The sequence below is a fragment of the Panulirus ornatus genome, chromosome 65, assembly GCF_036320965.1.
Source record: "Panulirus ornatus isolate Po-2019 chromosome 65, ASM3632096v1, whole genome shotgun sequence".
NCBI lineage: Eukaryota > Metazoa > Arthropoda > Malacostraca > Decapoda > Palinuridae > Panulirus > Panulirus ornatus.
The window spans coordinates 25,567,352-25,588,850 of NC_092288.1; the positions used below are offsets into that span (position 1 = coordinate 25,567,352).

Sequence of the window (21,499 nt, forward strand, 5' to 3'; positions counted from 1 at the left end):
AGCGAACAGCAACTGACTCACTTCACAAGCTCTCTCATCCCCAACAGACTTCATACTTGCCCCTCTTTCCAAAACTCTTGCATTTACCTCCCTAACAACCCCATCCATAAACAAATTAAACAACCATGGAGACAAAAGAAAAATCGGAACAACGAAAAAATGTTACCAAATTGACAATCGTTAGTTACTGATCGTAATTCTTAGTCTAGATGAGAACCATTGATGATGCATAATTATGAGGCTATGTTTCGTGAACAAATTACGAAGTACTGACCAGTGTTGCTGTAGCCTACATCAACAGTGTTTTATTACCTAACTGAGTTACCTGAGTAAGATAGCAACGGAAAAGAGAAATGCACTTTTCGCGTATAAACTTAATCAGTTCGGTTGACCTCTTCCTTGAATATGATAAGTGAAGACCCCAAGTGTGCAAAACAGTCAAGTTTTGGCAGTGATGGTAGACCAATAACGTCCTGGAAAGATGATACACTTACTACGCCACTGTCAGCATAGATATTAGGAAGCTGGAGCACCAGGCAGTGTTCAGCGACAGAAACCAAATTTACTTTGGGTAGACAGTGTGCAGAGGGAGTGGTTTTATGTTCATGATTTAAAACAATTAATGCCCGGTGAAATTGGCTGACATATTGTATAATACAATTTGTCACAAAATCATGTATAGCTTTCACCATTGCAGATATTAGTTTCCAAGAACAGGACGAGAATTAGTGTTAGAAAGATGAGACTTAACGAGGTGCTTTTACATATTTCTGGGTGCTGAAGCCGGCTCAAAGGAAGGAATAAAACCTTTTTTTTCATCTTTTTGAGTGTGGGAAAACATTCTACAAAAATGTTTAAATCACCACACGTGATCGCAATATAAACTATGTACATGCAAGTACTCGTAAGAAAATTACAAACCTTAATAATGGCATAAATAGAAGGTCAAATTATCCTGATAATGGCAAAACAACTGCTGAATATACTCAAAAAGATTTATTTATGTTAGTAATGATGAAAATATGTAGAATCTCTTTTATTTACATTACTCAGCTGTGCATCGTCTGCTTGTGAAATATTACTGGAACCCAGTATGACGACATAAGTTGAGGATATCCCTGTTGGTTGAGTAAGGCTTATATAACCGCCATTTACCCAGTTATTCGCTATCTGTCAACCATGTCAGCTTGTCTACGATCCTTGAAGCTTGGTGTGCCGCCTCGGATGGCAGGGAGCGGTGGTAGTAGAGCTGCAGGCGAGGGCGGCCACCTGCTGGCCCGGGGTCGAGCCTGCACCGGGCGGGACACAGAGGTTAGATGGCATGTGTACCCTCATGTACTCCAGCCAGTCCACCCTCTAGCAGCCTCGTACTTACTGAACTCACTGGTGTGCAGGTGGTGTGGTTAGGCTGGGTTGTTGCTTTTAGGGAAGAATTGATGTTTAAGCTGTGTGTAATAGATCTGATTTTTGTCTAAAATAATATTTTTGAGAGTTGTGCATTAAGTCATTAAATCTGAAGTTGGGAGGTAAATGTGAAGAGTATGAGGGAGAAAAGTATATTAGCTCAACATTGAGACTTAATTTGGAAATGACTTGACTGTTCATGTCCAGTTACTTTTTATAACTCACTGTAATTACAAGAATACCTATGGAGGAATGATCTCTCTTATCTTTCTTATTGATATATTTATATTTAATTAAAGGAAAGCAGTATATTGGAAACAGGGATGGCCATGGTAAAAGGGTCTACATTTATCCCTGTCATTATGTTCTTCCTTCACGCACTTCATTCCTTGCATTCCTCCCCCATTTCTCTTCCTCCAATTGTTCTCTTCCACTTTATTTATCTGTTCCAGAAATAAAAGAGTAGTGGAGCTAAAATGATGCCTTACCAGAGTCTGTTGTTGGTTTTATATAAGTATTGTGATAACTTGCAGTTGTTGATTAAAGAAATTGTCCAAACAGTCAAGCAAACGTTTAGACAGAATTTTGAATGGCATTAGAACTGGAAAAAAAAATTATGCGTAAGCATATTTACCAAGAGAGTGGTCACCAAGAGAAAGAGCGATATCTGACAAAAAAGACATGCATAGAGTGCCTTGTGTTAGCCATACCTTTCTGGCCAAATCTTGTAATTGTGCTCTAGGGTAATAGTAAGTTTGTTGAAAAATAACTTTACAAGGCAAGTTATTTGATCCCAGAAACGAGAACATTTTAAAGGGAGAATGATATGGAGCATTCTGTATTGATTTAGTGAGTCAACCATGGAGATTGCCTTGAAAATGTGGAATATGTTGGGAAACACTTAGGGAAATCAACATAACTTCCAAAGACCTCATATGAAGTTATATGTGGGTTGATTAACCTTAATTTTTCTATGTTTTAAGTAAATCAGCAATGTTGTCGAGTGCTGCATCTCACCACAAGTAATGTATGTGCATGAGGAAGCACTTTTGTGCATCGGAATGTGCATAGCTCTCAACCTTCCAAAAATTTTATACAAACATAGGACCGTAACATTAGCATATTTTTCAAATAACTAGGAAATTGAGGTAAATGTTGGCTGCTAAAGGGAGTTGTTTGTGAGGTTTTCATAGCTTTTTTGATTTCTGGAGGAGTTTCATATAATTTTCTTTTTGATTAACTCCTCATTTTCTGATATTCATAGCCTATCATACTATTGACTTACTGTCATAGAATAAAAGAAATGATAAAAATGATTCTCCCCTCACACATTTATGATTTCTAGCGCAAAATAAATTTTCCAGTGAAAATTCTCAAAAGAATTAATTTTATAAGATGATGCAAGGAAAGTAAGTAACTTCTGATATTCATGCATTTTATGTTGATGAAAATAATTGAAAGCTAACCAAAGGGTAAATTTAATACTGATATTATTTGATACTTTATATCCAATGCTTGCTTACATGCACTCTTTCATTCATGAGGTATATGTCTTTATTGGATATATTTAAGTGAAATCTTGCAAAAATTGCAAATTTGATTTTTGTCACTTAATTTTTTTCAGAATTGAGTACATGTAAGATAGAGAATGTATAATCAGTGAAACCATATTTTGAGTAGAGAAACTGTTGGCTCCATTTTTCATTAAGAATGTTGGTTGCAGGGTTGTGTTCAGAGTGCCCCATCTACCCCGCTGCACTCTCTGCACTTGAGTAGTAGCCTGAACATGACACCACAGCAGCAGCTGGACTTTAATGCCACATCCTCACCAAACCTCTCCTCTGTAGATACTTCTGTCACTCTCCTGGAGGTTTCACAATGGTTGCACAAAAATCGGGTAAGCAGTTTCTAATGTCCTTATTTGAGATGTACTGTCCTTTATTTATAGTGGAGGTGCAGATGTGAGACATTAATTTTGTCTGGTGGTATTAGCATGAAGAGATGTCATGCACCCAACTTTTTACCTTTTTTTCCACTTAGGATAAAAGTAGCAGTATATCGGTTGCAGATGAACTTAGGTATAGTTTGGACATGAGTGTGGGAGATGTATAAAAGAAAGAGGCAGGAGGACAAGAGAATGGTGCAGGAGGTGAAAAAGAGGGCAAATGAGAGTTGGGGTGAGAGTATCATTAAATTTTAGGGGGAATAAAAAGATGTTTTGGAAGGAGGTAAGTAAAGTGCGTAAGACAAGGGAACAAATGGGAACATCGGTGAAGGGGGCAAATGGGAAGGTGATAACAAGTAGTGGTGATGTGAGAAGGAGATGGAGTGAGTATTTTGAAGGTTTGTTGAATGTGTTTGATGATAGAGTGGCAGATATAGGGTGCTTTGGTCAATGTGGTATGCAAAGTGAGAGGGGGAAGGGAGAATGATTTTGTAAACAGAGAAAAGGTAGTAAAAGCTTTGTGGAAGATGAAAGCTGGCAAGGCAGTGGGTTTGGATAGTATTGCAGTGGAATTTATTAAAAAAAGGGGGTGACTGTGTTGTTGACTGGTTGGTAAGGTTATTTAATATATGTATGACTCATGGTGAGGTGCCTGAGGATTGGCAGAATGCTTGCATAGTGCCATTGTACAAAGGCAAAGGGGTTAATTGTGAGTGTTCAAATTACAGAGGTATAAGATTGTTGAGTATTCCTGGTAAATTATATGGGAGGGTATTGATTGAGAGGGTGAAGGCATGTACAGAGCATAAGATTGGGGAAGAGCGGTGTAGTTCAGAAGTGGTAGAGGATGTGTGGATCAGGTGTTTTCTTTGAAGAATGTATATAAGAAATACTTAGAAAAACAGATGGATTTGTATGTAGCATTTATGGATGTGGAGAAGGCATATGACAAACTTGATAGAGATGCTCTGTGGAAGGTACTAAGAATATATGATGTGGGAGGCAAGTTGTTAGAAGCAGTGAAAAGTTTTTAACGAGGATGTAAGGCATGTGTACGTGTAGGAAGAGAGGAAAGTGATTGGTTCTCACTGAATGTTGGTTTGCAGCAGGGGTGTGTGCTGTCTCCGTGGTTGTTTAATATGTATATTGATGGGGTTGTTAGGGAGGTGAATGCAAGAGTTTTGGAAAGAGGGGTAAGTATGCAGTTTGTTGTGGATGAGAGAGCTAGGGAAGTGAGTCAGTTGTTGTTTGCTGATGAAACAGTGCTGGTGGCTGATTCAAGTGAGAAACTGCAGAAGCTGGTGACTGGGTTTGGTAAAGTGTGTGAAAGCAGAAAGCTTAATGTAAATGTGAATAAGAGGAAGGTTATTAAGTTCAGTAGGGTTGAGGACAAGTAGATTGGGAGATTAGTTTGAATAGAGAAAAACTGGAGGAAGTGAAGTGTTATAGATATGTGGTAGTGGATTTAGCAGCGGATAGAACCATGGAAACGGAAGTGAGTCTCAGTTGGGGGAGGGGGCAAAGGTTCTGGGAGCGTTGAAGAATGTGTGGAAGGCGAGAACGTTATCTTGGAGAGCAAAAATGGGTATGTTTGAAGGAATAGTGGTTCCAACAACATTATATGGTTGCGAGGCATGGGCTATAGATAGCGTTGTGCAGAGGAGGGTGGATGTGTTGGAAATGAGATGTTTGAGGACAATATGTGGTGTGAGGTGGTTTGATCGAGTAAGCAATGAAAGGGTAAGAGAGATGTGTGGCAATAAAAGAGTGAGGTTGAGAGAGCAGAAGAGGGTGTATTGAAATGGTTTGGACACATGGAGAGAAAGAGTGAGGAAGGATTGACAAAGAGGATATATGTGTCAGAGGTGGAGGGAACGAAAAGAAGTGGGAGACCAAATTGGAGGTGAAAGGATGCAGTGAAAAAGATTTTGAGCAATCAGAGCCTGAACACACAGGAGAGTGAAAGGCGTGCAAGGAATAGAGTGAATTGGAACGATGTGGTATACTGGGGCTGATGTGCTGTCAGTGGATTGAACCAGGGCATGTGAAGTATCTGGGGTAAACCATGGAAAGTTTTGTGGGTCCTGGATCTGGAAAGGTACCTGTGGTTTCAGTGCATTACACATGACAGGTAGAGACTGAGTGTGAATGAATGTGGCCTTTGTTGTCTTTTCCTAGTGCTACCTTGTGTGCATGTGGGGAGACAGCGACTAAAAGTATAATAAAAGAAGTGATATAAAAATTATATGTGTGTGCATATATGTGTATATGAGCAGATGGGTCTTTCTTCGTGTTTTTCCTTGTGCTATCTCGCTAAAGTGGGTAATGGTGATCAAGTATAATTAATAGATGTAGCATGTAATATTGTCAATAGGTGCAAAGCAATACAATCTTGTATAGGAGCTTTTCACTCAAGAGGAGTCCTTCACTTCCCTGCTACCTACTGTAGCACAGCCAGAAAGCTGTAGGGGCCCCTGTAAGAGGGGTCCTTTGGTTATGAAATTAAATGATATTTATGCATGTATTTTTTGTCTTATAACCAGGCTGAGGCTGTAGACAAAGATGTGACTGATGAATTCGAAAGGAGTACCTCATCTGGTAAACATCTTCACTGTTTTGACCCCCTTGGTTTCATTGTGTGCCCATCTTCATACACCAGTGATGATGTTGAAGTTAGTAACATTGGTTCAGTTTATTAATGTCTTCAGTTTTCTGAAATTCAAACCAGACATTAGTTTTTGCTAATTTACAGCCAGCAGGTTTTGCCCACAACTACATTCTGAAGAGCTGAATTTGCTTGCTTTGACAGTATTGTTTTCATATGGGACCATTCTTTATTTTCAGTTTCTTCTATGACTGACTAATTTTGCACCTCTACCCATATTGTTTTTCTGTATATCTTTCCACCACAACAGTGAATGCAGTAAACTATTATGTGCAATCTGCTCATATTTTAGCACAATCTTATAGTTATAAGTCATTCTCTTCTTTGCCCATCCCTGCAGTAGCTTCTATCCCATAACTTCCTTTCCTCCTATGCTTTACTCTTTTCTGCTGTATTATTAGTCATAAATAGTATCTTGACTAAACGTTTCATGAATTTTCCTGTCTATTTTCCAACATTTTCATAACTTATTTTTAATTCAAAGAGCTGATACATGCTGCAAATTAAGAAAGATAAAGATATATGTGGCTTCCATGACCAGCATATGTAACCATTTTTAAATATATTTATTGAGGAAATGAAGAAAATTAAGGAAATACCCTCTAAATTAAAGTGCCTGTGAGTATCTTTTTGACATGAAATTTACATGTATTCAAATATTTGGAAGAATGGTACCTCCCATAGAGTATTTTCAGTCTATGTGCCTTTACTAAGAAAGACAGTTTATGTAATAAAGTTTTAATGATACAGCTTTACACACTTTTACTTTTTTTTTATAAAGTATATGTATGTGACTGATGAATTAATTTTTTTACAAATGCATATGATATGTTGGACCATGATATACATTTGTGAAAGATGTATACTGTCTGCAACCTTTCATGTAGTCTGGAGTATCTCATTACCCAAAAAGCTTCTTTCTCGTTGTTGTTGACTGTTTTCATTCATTATGTAAGGTAAGTACGTATTTGTACCCAAGGAACCTGACTCTCATTGTTTCAGAAGCTACTCAGCATCTCAGCATGTTTTTATCCCTTACCTACTTTCAGAAGCATCTAGTATGTTTTTATTTGTTATCTACTTTCAGAAGCACCTCAGTATGTTTTATCCCTTACCTACTTTCAGAACCACCTCAGTACCTTAGTAACCTCATTTTCATTGCCAGTCCAGAGCAGTTTACTACAAATTTGTGAATATAAAGTGACAGGCTGCACACACTAGATCTTCCCATTGTAAGTGGGAACAGAATTGCAAATAATAGATTGATAGTTAATTCAGAGATGAACTTTTACTTTTTGTAGTTTCTTTTACATGGCTTTGTCAATTTTTTTGTTATAATATTTTGTGTAATATTTTACCGAAAATTAGATGGTCTGTTTCTTAGATAACATCTACAGGAATAACATCTATCTATAAAGGGACTGTCACATATAAGCACCTCTGTGTCACAGAAGTCTGTTACGTACCATGGTGCTATTCTCAGTAACTTTATACCATAATATTGTAAGGGACTTTGTAGTTTTTGCCTCATATATTCCTTTAGGAAATGTATCCTTTATCACCTACTGCAGCAAAAGTAATGTACATAACTCCACACAAGTCTTTCCTTATACCTCATAGCACAAAATTATCTTCCTACCAATCTATAAGTGTATTTATTTTTCATTATGGTGGAATATGAATATATAGTATATTGCTGGAAAGCATATGTATTGTTCTTTATTCCTTTCCTTCAGCATTTAAGTTTAGGGTTGTGAGCAAAATTCATATTATAGTGATATGCTCAGCTTTGTAATAATTTAGATCAACACTATCAGTCAGATTTTACTCCCTGTGTGGGTACAATATTCTGCTTATTTCCGTTTTGATTTGAATCTGTTACTGTTTTGTGTAGCCAATATTTGTTGTTTAGTAGTGTCTTCATGTTGAATTTCACATTCTGTTGGAAAAATATACTTGATACAAAGAAATCTTTTCATCAGTGTATAAAAAGTTGAATTAGACTTTATATAGAACTTTCATAGATGCACATATTTCTTGCAGGTGCAGTGTTCAGGAGCGGTTGTCTGCCATGATGGTAACACAAGTGTCAGGACTTTCCGTTTACCCCCAAATGCTCTGTGGTACCCTCTAGGAGCACAGCACCAAGGAAATAATATTCTCTACTCAGTTTCTTATAGTCAGATTGAAAACCAAGTGTTAGAAAGCATATCACCATCAGTTGCTACTCATAGTAATGAAATGGACACGTCATACACTACTGATATATCAGACACTGAAGTACAGAAAACAGAAAATACAGCATGTGATATGTGTATGTTTATTAAGAGTATGTCTTTAGGTGAAGGACAGCTACAGTGTAATAGTGTTTCATCACCAGGCCAAGGAAAATCAGTTAAACTGGACCCATCAGGCAAGCCTAGTCCAGAGCAACTTTCCCGTGTTTTTGACAAGCTTGCATCAACGGTCAGTATGGGATTTCTCTCAGTTGTAGATATCACTTATGAGATGTTTCAAATAGATATAGCTGTTTTTGCTCTCATACCCCAAATTCCGGGATCGACATGCTGTCATTGATGTGAAATGTCTATGGTAAACAGTAGAAAGGGCTGTGGGGCCTGGATGTGGATAGGGAGCTGTGGTTTCTATGCATTGCACATGACAGCTCAAGAATGTGAGTAGATGTGACCTTTCTTTTGTCAGTTCCAGGTGCTATCTCACCATTGCATCCATAAACAAATTAAACATCCATGGTGACTTCACACACCCCTGCCACAGGCCGACCTGCACTGGGAACTATTTACTCTCCTTTCTTCTTACTTGTACATACACTTTACACCATTGATAATAACTTCTCACTGCTTCAAGCTGCTACAGGATATGCTCTTAAGACCCTTTACAAAGGATTTCTGTCAACCCTATCATAACCCTTCTCCAGATCCATAAATGCCACATACAAATCCTTCTGTTTTTTAAGTATTTCACACACTTCAAAGCAAACACCTGATATAGAAATTAGCAAAATTCAAATGACTGTCAAGGCATGAAGATGTGGACGAGTGAAAGAGATTATTGGATATAGAAGAGGGGATGATTAAGTAATTTGGAATCAAATGGCCTCTAGTGCTTGAGATGTCTTGCTCAAGTTATGGTCATTTGGCCCACTGGGGCAACATACTCAACTTGTACTGGCATATACTGTACATGAGTGAAAATTGCTCTGCCTTTTCTAAAGCTGATGTCAAAAAATGGAATGTACATGAGTGAAACCACACATACTAGGCCCATGCTTTATCGGGGAAATGTCTATACTTTTGATGTAACTTACGTAAACTGAAACAGAACTATATAGGAGATAGCTAGGCTTTGAAGTAGGTTACACATCCCCTTCTGACAAAAGAAAAAAAGAAGTAATTAAACTTTTGTGTGTTGCAGTTACCCAAGTTGTTTGTCCAACCTCTGGACTACACCATCTACGCTCAGAACATTGTGTTTGAGAATAGAATTCGAGGAGTTACAACAGTGTAAGTACAACCAGGAGTTTTATCTTTGAATGTGTTTCGATTGTTTGTAAGTTTTGTTCTTTCTATCTGTGATATGGATTTCTTTACAACTTAAGTTTTTGCCTATGAAAGGCTTCAAGAACAAAAGTAATTCAGCCCTTCCCAGTGAAAGCTAGTCATTGAAGCAGATATTACAAAAACCTCAGTAAAGTATTCATTAGTCTTCATTTCATTTCACAGCTCTTAACAATGGCCTGTTCAATCATGGCCCTTGAGGGATTTTTGAAAATAAGATTTATTAATCACCCCTACTGAGGCCTCACACATCTTGCAGGCTACACATAGGCAGAGAGGTGTAGAAGGCCTGTGCACAGCAGAACAAATTTAAGTGATACAAAAATTAAAATGGGCTGCTTGTATAGTCATTATCTGGAAGAGAGTTTTGGAGAAAAAGCTGATAAGCACCTGTTTTTGCAAGAAAGATCGTATTTGTCTGGTTGATTGCCATGACTGTGTCTTATAAAGAAAATGGGATGCATGAAGTGCATACAGTCTATAATTCTCATGCTTCCTCAACCTATGTCAAGTGTGCTAAAATGAACCAAGTCTTCCCCACTGCTGTAAGTGATTCATTTTTCTTTTTTATGCTGATCTTATTAATCTTGTAATACACATTGTTTTTCCAACCTCCATCTATAACTTTTTATATGCCTCATATTTATACATGATAGAGAATCATTCACATAATACTCTTGTCTGGAATACTTTGCCTTTCAGTGTCTCACTAAAGTCATTTGCCAGTCACTTTTGTTGTCTTCCTCCTGTAACTTTAACCATACCATTATTTTGATAGATCTATATATATCTTTCATCTATCATGCATCCTACTTGGCCAACCATTGTAAAATGTCCACTCCATGCATAATTCTAATAGCTTGACTCCAAATATTTCCACTGCATTGTTTGTTATATTTATTATTCATTTATTATACTTTGTCACTGTCTCCCGCGTTAGCGAGGTAGCGCAATGAAACAGACGAAAGAATGGCCCAACCCACCCACACACACATGTATATACATACACGTCCACATACGCACATATACATACCTATACATTTTAACACACACATATATGTACATACACAGACATATACATATGTGCACATGTACATAATTCATACTTGTTGCCTTTATTCATTCCTGTTGCCACCCCGCCACACATGAAGTGACAATTTTCTCCCCCCCCTGCGTGTGTGTGAGGTGGTGCTAGGAAAAGACAGCAAAAGCCACATGCGCTCACACTCAGTCTCTAGCTGTCATGTATAATGCACCAAAACCATAGCTCCCTTTCCACGTCCAGGCCCCACACAACTTTCCATGGTTTACCCCAGACGCTTCACATGCCCTAGTTCAATCCATTGAGAGCACGTCAACCCCGGTATACCACATCGTTCCAATTCACTCTAGTCCTTGCATGCCTTTCACCCTCCTGCATGTTCAGGCCCAGATCACTCAAAATCTTTTTCACTCCATCCTTCCACCTCCAATTTGGTCTCCCACTTCTCCTTGTTCCCTCCACCTCTGACACATATATCCTCTTTGTCAATCTTTCCTCACTCATTCTATCCATGTGACCAAACCATTTCAAAACACCCTCTTCTGCTCTCTCAACCACACTCTTTTTATTTCCACACATCTCTCTTACCCTTTCATTACTTACTCGATCAAACCCCCTCACACCACATATTGCCCTCAGACATATCATTTCCAACACATCCACCCTCCTCCACACAACTCTATTTGTAGCCCACTTCTCGCAACCATGTAACATTGTTGGAACCACTATTCCTTCAAACATACCCATTTTTGCTTTCCGAGATAATGTTCTCGACTTCCACACATTTTTCAATGCTCCCAGAACTTTCGCCTCCTCTCCCACCCTGTGACTCATTTCTGCTTCCATGGTTCCATCCACTGCCAAATCCACTCCCAGATATCTAAAAGACTTCACTTCCTCCAGTTTTTCTCCATTCAAACTTACCTCCCAATTGACTTGTTCCTCAACCCTACTGTACCTAATAACCTTGCTCTTATTCGCATTTGCTTTCAGCTTTCTTCTTTCACACACTTTACCAAACTCAGTCACCAGCTTCTGCAGTTTCTCATCCGAATCAGCCACCAGTGCTGTAACATCAGCGAACAACAACTGACTCACTTCCCAAGCTCTCTCATCCTAAACAAACTGCATACTTACCCCTCTCGCCAAAACACTTTCATTCACCTCCCTAACAACCCCATCCATAAACAAGTTGAACAACCATGGAGACACCACGCACACCTGCCGCAAACTGACATTCACTGAGAACCGATCACTTTCCTCTCTTCCTGCTCGTGCATATGCCTTGCATCCTTGATAAAAACTTTTCACTGCTTCTAACAACTTGCCTCCCACACCATATATTTTTAATACCTTCCACAGAGCATCTGTATCAACTCTGTCATATGCCTTTTCCAGATCCATGAATGCTAAATACAAACAAATCCATTTGCTTTTCTAAGTATTTCTCACATACATTCTTTAAAGCAAACACCTGATCCACACATCCTCTACCACTTCTGAAACCACACTGCTCTTCCCCAATCTTATGCTCTGTACATGCCTTCACCCTCTCAGTCAATACTCTCTAATATAATTTCCCAGGAATTCTCGACAAACTTATACTGCTAATTTGAGCATGCATTCTGCCAATCCTCAGGCACCTCACATGAGTCATACATACATTAATTATCCTTACCAACCAGTCAGCAACACAGTCATCCCATTTTTTAATAAATTCTACTGCAATACCATCCAAACCTGCTGCCTTGCCAGCTTTCATCTTCCGCAAAGCTTTTACTACCTCTTCTCTGTTTACCAAATCATTCTCCCTAACCCTCTCACTTCGCACACCACCATTGTTGTTATTTCACCATATTCTAACTGTATTATATAAGTTAATCATACCCAACTTTGCATTTCCCCCTTATTTTTTTTGCTTGTATTTTTAACTGTTTTGACCAAGGAAAACTAAGGTTTCATATTCATTAATTGAAGTTTGCACAGTAAACCACTTTGTAAGCTTTGTATGCTTTCTAAACTTAGATTTTTTTTCTGTTCACTAGGATTCTCATTGTGCTGCAAATTCTTCATTCTTCCATACCTTTACTCTCAGTTTCAGCTTTTCCACAGTCACTCATAGATACTTGAACTCCTAATTCTTCAATATTCAAATGGTACATTTACTTCTGACAATGTTCTTGTAAAATCATTAATTCTCTTCACTGACAATGTTCTTGTAAAATCATTAATTCTCTTCAAGTAGTTTGGTCCAGTAGACAGAATTATCATCTTTTGCATACAGTTATTGTGCTAGCTTCCACATTTTTTCCCTCATGGTTTATGTGAGCACTTAAACTCTTTCCATATCATTCTTATGTCAAGTGATGCTCCATTACACCCTTTTAAAGTGTTGTCGCACTTACTTCATACTACTTCATACTTCCTTTTTTTCCTATGCTGTTGCTTCCTCTTGTTTCCTCTGCTTCTGACACATAGCTCATCTATGTCAGTCCTCTTCAATATTGTAATTTTCATATGCCTGAATTGTTATAAAACACCATGTTAGGCTTCTTGTTATGTGGTAATTAGTGAGATTTTAAAGGATGGAAGTCAGACTGTATATGAATGAATATGAAAGCTGTTTGTATCTGAATAGAGGAGAGGTCACATGCCAGATAATTTGATAGAAGGTGTGATTGCTCCACTGCATGAAGGACAAAGGAGTAAAGATTTTTATAAGATAACTTAAAGATAGTAAAGTATGTGGTAAAATTGTGATTAATCATGTCTGAAGTATTACTGAACCCTTATATATGTAAGGATCAAGAAGGGATTTAAGAATAGGAGAAAGTATTTTAGATTATAGCATTTTAGATATTTTTCATCTTGAATAGTTAAAAGGAAAACCTCAGCAGAAAAAGTGAGTTTTGCATGACTTGAAAAAGATGAGGAGACTCTAAAGTGTGCATAGAAAACTCAGTGGTCTTAGAGATTTCTTGATAGACATAATATCTGTGAGAGTAGATACTGATATGAGTGTCTCATGTCATTAAGCATGTGTACTATGAACACCAGCTGTTGGGTGGTTTTGTATGTGACAGGGATTTCTTTCTTTTCAGAGGATTATTTTCATATGTGAGGCAAGTGTCATTACTTAGAACCGTTGGCCACATTAAGTTTGCATATGTCAAATTTGAAGTTTTGAAGATCACAAAACACCCTGAAGATGGCACTGTGAGAGTTCGTTGGCGAATCACAGGCTTGTCAGGACTAAAGGTACATGTGGAAAGTTGACTCATGAGGTAATAGGGTATTGATTGTAACTTTTTTGTGCTTATTTCTGATGCTGCACTTTTGTAATTTGCAAGTCATGTTAATCTTTGTTAGAACTTCGTTGTGTGGCAAATTGGTTACAATGGTCTACAGTAGCATCACCCTTCCCCTAATGATCATTTCTAAGTTTTCAGCAACTATGCTGGGCTCACTTTTGTCATCATAAGTTGGTGCCAGGTTGCCTTGCTCCTACAGCACCTGACATCTAGGCAGTACTATTCATTAACGCATGGTAGTGGGATTGGATGTGGTTTTGGATGGAACCATGGGGTGGAAGGAGAGGTCATTGGCATTTAGAACAAATATGTTTGAAGTAATAAATGTCCTGACAGTGTTGTATGATAAATCTTAGGCTTTTAGTGAAAGAGAAAGTAAGTGGTTGGACTTTTTAGAAATTAGATTCTTGAGGATATGTGGTGTGATGTGGGTTGACTGTGTAAGGAAGGACAGTGTAAGAGAGCTGTGGTAGTAAGTTTTGCCTGATTGTGAGGGCTGACTATGGTGTGCTGTAATACTTAGATGTATGGAGAGGATGAGAAAAGAAAGACAGGCTAAGAGAATCAATGTGTCAGAAGTTTAGGGAGCATGGGTGAGGAGGAGATTGAGTAGGAGCTGGAATGAAGGAAAGAAGGAAATTTGGAGGTATTGAGGCATTAACATTCAGAAGGGTGAGACATGTGCATTGGGTAGAATGAACTGGAATAGTGTGGTGTTTGGGATGTCAACATACTTTCAGTGGGCTGACCAGGCGATGTGAAGTGGTAAAGGTAAGCCTTGGAACAGAGTGTGTGGCTTGGCTGTGGATGTTAGGCTGTGGTTTCAATACATTAGATATAACTGTTAGAGTGGATGTGTGCAGATAAGGCTGTGTTTTCTTTGTTCTTGACTGCCTAGGTGTGTGAGGCAGTTAGGTATGCAGTATATTTTTTGCTGATGGATTGGATTGAAACTTTCATTATTTACAGTAGGTGATAAAACAAATTGAATTAGTATTTTTAGTTAAATCTAAACTGTTTCATTGTTATCTCAAGAGTAATGAGTTTTTCCTTACTTTGATTTGTATGGATTAAATTATTAATTTTTGCATTGGGATAGTATCCCAACATTTCAAAATTTGTTGTTTTAATGTATCCCCTTTTCAGTTTCAAGCCTTGCAGTCTGTGCCACTTCATTTGTTTAGTGGTTGCACCAGTAACTCAGTAATGTTCAAGCTCAGAAAAGGCTATCATTGTCAAAAATAAATTTTTTCATTTTTAACAGAAATCCAGATCTGATTTGCAGCATTATGCAGTTTTTGAAAGTAGACCTTATATTATTATCTGTGCTCTAAAAAGCTAGTCCTGTATGTCTGTAACTAATTTATGGAAGTTGCCAGATGCATGGTAACAAAGCCATATATGCAGTTGCCAAAAAATCATCCATTCCCTTGGTTGGATAGAAATTGCTAGCTGAGGAAATTGCCAGATGCCCAATGACTAACTCCTAAACACAGTTGTCAACAGTTTATCCATTTCTTTGGCAAGATAAAAATAACTGGTTGCGTGGGTGATATATTTTTCAGGAAAATGTTAGTGATCAGAGGGAAGGTTGTGCTAACAGTGTGGGAAGTATGAAGCGTTAAATGGTTGGGGTAAGTGGTTATAGCACTGAACAGTGCCATTCTGTCATTCTCTGATGTTGTGGGAGTGTCTGTCCAAATTTCAGTGGCCAGTTCATCATGCCAAAAGGTCAGTGGCCAGCTAATCAGTATCTGCATTCAACTAGGTCTTTGGCATACTTGTGATGTAATTTCTGGCCTTCCATGGGAGTTAGTAGACAAGGGCCTTGATGGCATGAATCTACTTGTATGACTAAATAACTGAGTCTGCCAGTCTTTTTATTAGCCACATGATGAAAATGAATAATTATGATGGAAAGAGTTTACTCTCTTTTCATTGTCACGATCCTCTGCAAACACTGCGCCAGTGGCCTGTTAAGGGTGAAGCACTAAAGGCTAAGAATTGGCACGGGAGTAAACTAGTTTTGGACACTATTGTTGTGGCCTCCCCTTTGAGGGAGTTCCATTTGGAAATGAGTGTCAGAGATATAGACAAATATATGGATTGTCAAGGAAACCTATTGCTGATGGTAAAAACTCCATATGAAGTTCTATGTTGATCATTTGTAAAGAAATGTTGAAGTAGTAAATTATATTTATTTTTAATATACTTTGTCGCTGTCTCCTGTGTTAGCGAGGTAGAACAAGGAAACATACGAAAGAATGGCCCAACCCAACCACATACACATGTATATACATACATGTGAATATCCAATGAAAAACATTGGAAAAAGGATTTTTGCTTCCTGAAAACTATTAAAGTTATGGGCTCAAGTCTTTGCTTCCCTATGGTTTCCAACCATGGCATAACTCAGGCACTTTGAACCAGTGTTTCTTAAGATCATTGATTTGATGTTAAACATATGAACAACCTTACACACTGTGCAGTAGCATGTTTGAGCCTATTAACTGTTTGCATGGGGGCTTAGATTTGTTGAAGAAATATTGATGTCGAGGAAACTTTCTTTTTTGGTATTAATCTTATCATGGAATGCTGCTGTATGATCTGCTGAAAACTTCTGGAAATATTATTTGGTTGTTATATTGTATATTATTCAGGTTTTAGTTTCGCTATTTGAGGGTGAGATTTAGCAGTTGTCAGCTGATAGATTTTATGCTGTTGCATGATGCATTAAAGCTGTGTGCATCATAGGCACTTTTTTCCTTCTATACCTAAATATCAGAAATATCAAATAAATATTTTTAGGGATCAGATTCACATGACTGTATCCTAATATTTTTTTTTAACTTCTTTCACTACTACCTATATTTAATGGCGTTATGATTTATGACATAGATTACTTGTGAATTCTTTATTAATGCATTTTTATTGTATTTAATGTATTTTCAGGCCATGTTCCAGTTTTGGAAGATCAAGTTGTGGAATTGGAAGACTGTAACAGACCAGATGGAGAGTTGGTATGATGGTTTCTCCACTTTTTATGTCGGTGGGGATGGACTTGTGTATAAGCATGTGGCTGACAGCGTGAGTACTTAATTTCAGTATCTCAATTTTCTTTCAAGCTTGTTTGCTGTTTCCTTTGTTCGTGAGATAGTGCCAGGAACAGATGTAGAAAAGGCCTCATTTGCTTAAATCCATTCTCTGCCTGTCATGTGTAATACACAGAATGAGTGTTTTATATTCTCCAAAACCTTATTTCACCCGTATGCTGTGTGCCCTCTCCTGGTGGATTATGGCATCACTAAAAGCAGAACCCCCTGCATATGACCGTCTCATCACATTTTCTCATATTTGGTGTGCTGGCAAACATTTCCAACCATTTTTCCTCTGTACAGTGTATTCTGGTTTTGATATTTCATATTAAATTGACATTAACTTGAACAGAATTAGATAGATGGTAGTAGTGTATAACAGAAATGTTATTTAGTTATTTATTTTGCTTTGTCGCTGTCTCCCGTGTTAGTGAGGTACCCACTGACATACACATGTATATACATACACCTCCACACATGCAGATATACATACCTATACATCTCAACATATACATATATATAAACACAGACATATACATATATACACATATACATAATTCATACTGTCTGCCTTTATTTGTCCCCATCGCCACCCCACCACACATGAAATAAAAACCCCCTCCCCCCTCATGTGTGCGAGGTAGCACTAGGAGAAGACAACAAAGGCCACATTCGTTCACACTCAGTCTCTAGCTGTCATGTAATAATGCACCGAAACCACTGCTCCCTTTCCACATCCAGGCCCCACAGAACTTTCCATGGTTTACCCCAGATGCTTCACATGCCCTGGTTCAATCCATTGACAGCACATCGACCTTGGTATCACCCTCCTGCATGTTCAGGCCCTGATCACTCAAAATCTTTTTCACTGCATATTCCCCCCTCCAATTTGGTCTTCCACTTCTCATTCCCTCCACCTCTAACACATATATCCTCTTAGTCAATCTTTCCTCACTCATTCTCTCCATGTGACCAAACCATTTCAAAACACCCTTTTCTGCTCTCTCAAGCACACACTTTTTATTACCACACATCTCTCTTACCCTATTATTACTTACTCGATCAAACCTCCTCACACCACATAGTGTCCTCAAACATCTCATTTCCAACACATATCCACCCTCCTCCGCACAACTCTATCTATAGCCCACGCCTCACAACCATATAACATTGTTGGAACCACTATTCCTTCAAACATACCCATTTTTGATTTCCGAGATAATGTTCTCGACTTCCACACATTCTTCAACGCCCTCAGAACTTTCGCCCCCTCCCCCACCCTATGATTCACTTCTGCTTCCATGTTTCCATCTGCTGCCAAATCCACTCTGAGATATCTAAAACACTTCACTTCCTCCAGTTTTTCTCCATTCAAACTTACCTCCCAATTGACTTGTCCCTCAACCCTACTGTACCTAATAAGCTTGCTCTTATTCACATTTACTCTCTGCTTTCTTCTTTCACACACTTTACCAAACTCAGTCACCAGCATCTGCAGTTTCTCACACGAATCAGCCACCAGCTCTGTATCATCAGCAAACAACAACTGACTCACTTCCCAAGCTCTCTCATCCACAACAGACTGCATACTTGCCCCTCTTTCCAAAACTGTTCTATTCACAGAAATGTATGTTGAAAATTAGTTTTTTGAGGAAAGGAACCTGGATGTTTTGGCTCCGAGTGAAACAAAGCCCAAGGGTAAAGGGGAAGAGTGGTTTAGGAATGTTTTGGGAGTAAAGTCAGAGGTTGGTGAGAGGACAAGAGCAAGGGAAGGAGTAGCACTACTCCTGAAACAGGAGTGATGGGAGTATGTGATAGAGTGTAAGAAAGTAAACTGTAGATTGATATGGGTAAAACTGAAAGTGGATGGAGAGAGATGGGTGATTATTGGTGCATATGCACCTGGGCATGAGAAGAAAGATCATGAGAGACAAGTGTTTTGGGAGCAGCTGAATGAGTGTGTTAGTGGTTTTGGTGCACAAGACCGGGTTGGTGATGGGTGATTTGAATGCAAAGGTGAGTAATGTGGCAGTTGAGGGAATAATTGGTATACATGGGGTGTTCAGTGTTGTAAATGGAAATGGTGAAGAGCGTGTAGATTTATGTGCTGAAAAAGGACCGGTGATTGGGAATACCTGGTTTAAAAAGTGAGATATACTTAAGTATACGTATGTAAGTAGGAGAGATGGCTAGAGAGCGTTATTGGATTACGTGTTAATTGATAGGTGTGTGAAAGAGAGAGTTTTGGATGTAATGTACTGAGAGGTGCAACTGTAGGGGTGCCTGATCATTATCTTGTGGAGGCGAAGGTGAAGATTTGTAGAGGTTTTCTGAAAAGAAGAGAGAATGTTGGGGTGAAGAGAGTGGTGAGAGTAAGTGAGCTTGGGAAGGAGACTTGTGTGAGGAAGTACCAGAAGAGACTGAGTGCAGAATGGAAAAAGGTGAGAGCAAAGGACGTAAGGGGAGTGGGGGAGGAATGGGATGTATTTAGGGAAGCAGTATGGCTTGCGCAAAAATGCTTGCGGCATGAGAAGTGTGGGAGGTGGGCAGATTAGAAAGGGTAGTGAGTGGTGGGATGAAGAAGTAAGATTATTAGCGAAAGAGAAGAGAAAGGCATTTGCCCCTCTCTCCAAAACTCTTGCATTCACCTCCATAACAACCCCATCCATAAACAAATCAAACAACCATGGAGACATCATGCACCCCTGCCACAGACTGACATTCACTGAGAACCAATCACTTTCCTCTCTTCCTACTCATACACATGCCTTACATCCTCAATAAAAACTTTTTGCTGCTTCTAGCCACTTGTCTCCCACACCATGTACTCTTAATACCTTCCACAGAGCATCCCTATGAACTCTTATCATATGCCTTCTCCAGATCCATAAATGCTACGTACAAATCCATCTGTTTATCTAAGTATTTCTCACATACATTCTTCAAAGCAAACACCTGATCCACGCATCCTCTACCACTTCTGGAACCACACTGCTCTTCCCCAATCTGATGCTGTGTACATGCTTGACCCTCTCAGTCAGTACCCTCCCATATAATTTCCCAGGAATACTCAACAAACTTATACCTCTGTAATTTGAACACTCACCTTTATCCCCTTTGCCTTTGTACGATGGCACTGTGCATGCATTCCGCCAATCCTCAGGTACTTCACCATGAGCCATACATACATTGAATATCCTCACTTCCTAGTCAACAACACAGTCATCCCCTTTTTTTTAATAAATTCCACTGCAATACCATCCAAACCCGCTGCCTTGCCGGCTTTCATCTTCCGCAAAGCTTTCACTGCCTCCTCTGTTTACCAAATCATTCTCCCTGACCCCTCTCACTTTGCACACCACCTCGACCAAAACACCCTATATCTGCCTCTCTATCATCTAACAGCATAGAATATAATAAATGGAGTTTACCAACTTTGGAGAGTTGCTGTGGCCACCTTGGGGGAGCTCCTGATAGAATGAGTATTAGAGACATCGATATTAGGTACAATAGGATTGAGGGACAAGTCAATTGGGAGGTAAGTTTGAATAGAGAAAAACTGGAGGAAGTGAAGTGTTTTAGATATCTGGGAGTGGATTTGGCAGCGGATGGAAACATGGAAGTGGAAGTGAGTCACAGGGTGGGGGAGGGGGCGAAAGTTCTGGGAGTGTTGAAAAATGTGGAAGGCGAGAACATTGTCTAGGAAAAGCAAAAATGGGTATGTTTGAAGGAATAGTGGTTCCAACCATGTTATATGGTTGTGAGGCGTGGGCTATAGATAGAGTTGTGCAGAGGAGGGTGGATGTGTTGGAAATGAGATGTTTGAGGACAATATATGATGTTAGGTGGTTTGATCGAGTAAGTAATGAAAGGGTGAGAGAGATGTGTGGTGATAAAAAGAGTGTGGTTGAGAAAGCAGAAGAGGGTGTTTTGAAATGGTTTGGTCGTATGGAGAGAATGAGTAAGGAAAGATTGACAAAGAGGATATATGTGTCAGAAGTGGAGGGAATGAGGAGAAGTGGGAAACCAAATTGGAGGTAGAAAGATGGAGTGAAAAAGATTTTGAGCAATCGGGGCCTGAACATGCAGGAGGATGAAAGGCATGCAAAGAATAGAGTGAATTGGAATGATGTGGTATACTGGGGTCGATGTGCTGTCAATGGATTGAACCAGGGCATGTGAAGCGTCTGGGTAAATCATATAAAGTTTTGTGGGGCCTGGATGTGGAAAGGGAGCTGTGGTTTCAGTGCATTGTACATGACAGCTAGAGACTGAGTGTGAACGAATGTGGCCCTTGTCTTTTCCGTAGCGCTACCTCGCGCGCATACGGGGGGAGGGGGTGGTCATTTCATGTGTGGCGGGGTGGCAACCAGAATGAATAAATGCAGCAAGTATAAATTATGTACATGTGTATATATGTATATGTCTGTGTATGTATATATATGTATACATTGAAATA

General features: G+C 39.0%; 1 protein-coding gene across 3 annotated transcripts in view; it reads left to right on the top strand.

The window, feature by feature from the left end:
* The first annotated feature begins 1,080 nt into the window (after positions 1–1,080).
* Positions 1,081–21,499, top strand: part of LOC139746575 (uncharacterized) — a 31,067-nt gene continuing 10,648 nt past the window's right edge. Inside the window, exons 1-7 of one of the 3 annotated variants that reach the window (XM_071657958.1) lie at positions 1,081–1,311; positions 3,128–3,301; positions 5,893–6,021; positions 8,058–8,480; positions 9,450–9,538; positions 13,736–13,892; positions 16,898–17,032. In XM_071657958.1, the coding sequence (XP_071514059.1) occupies positions 1,180–1,311; positions 3,128–3,301; positions 5,893–6,021; positions 8,058–8,480; positions 9,450–9,538; positions 13,736–13,892; positions 16,898–17,032 (1,239 nt within the window). In that variant the 5' untranslated portion in view covers positions 1,081–1,179. Of the gene's footprint in view, positions 1,395–3,127; positions 3,302–5,892; positions 6,022–8,057; positions 8,481–9,449; positions 9,539–13,735; positions 13,893–16,897; positions 17,033–21,499 lie in introns of all 3 variants that reach the window. The other 2 variants (XM_071657957.1, XM_071657959.1) reach the window with 2 other exon arrangements.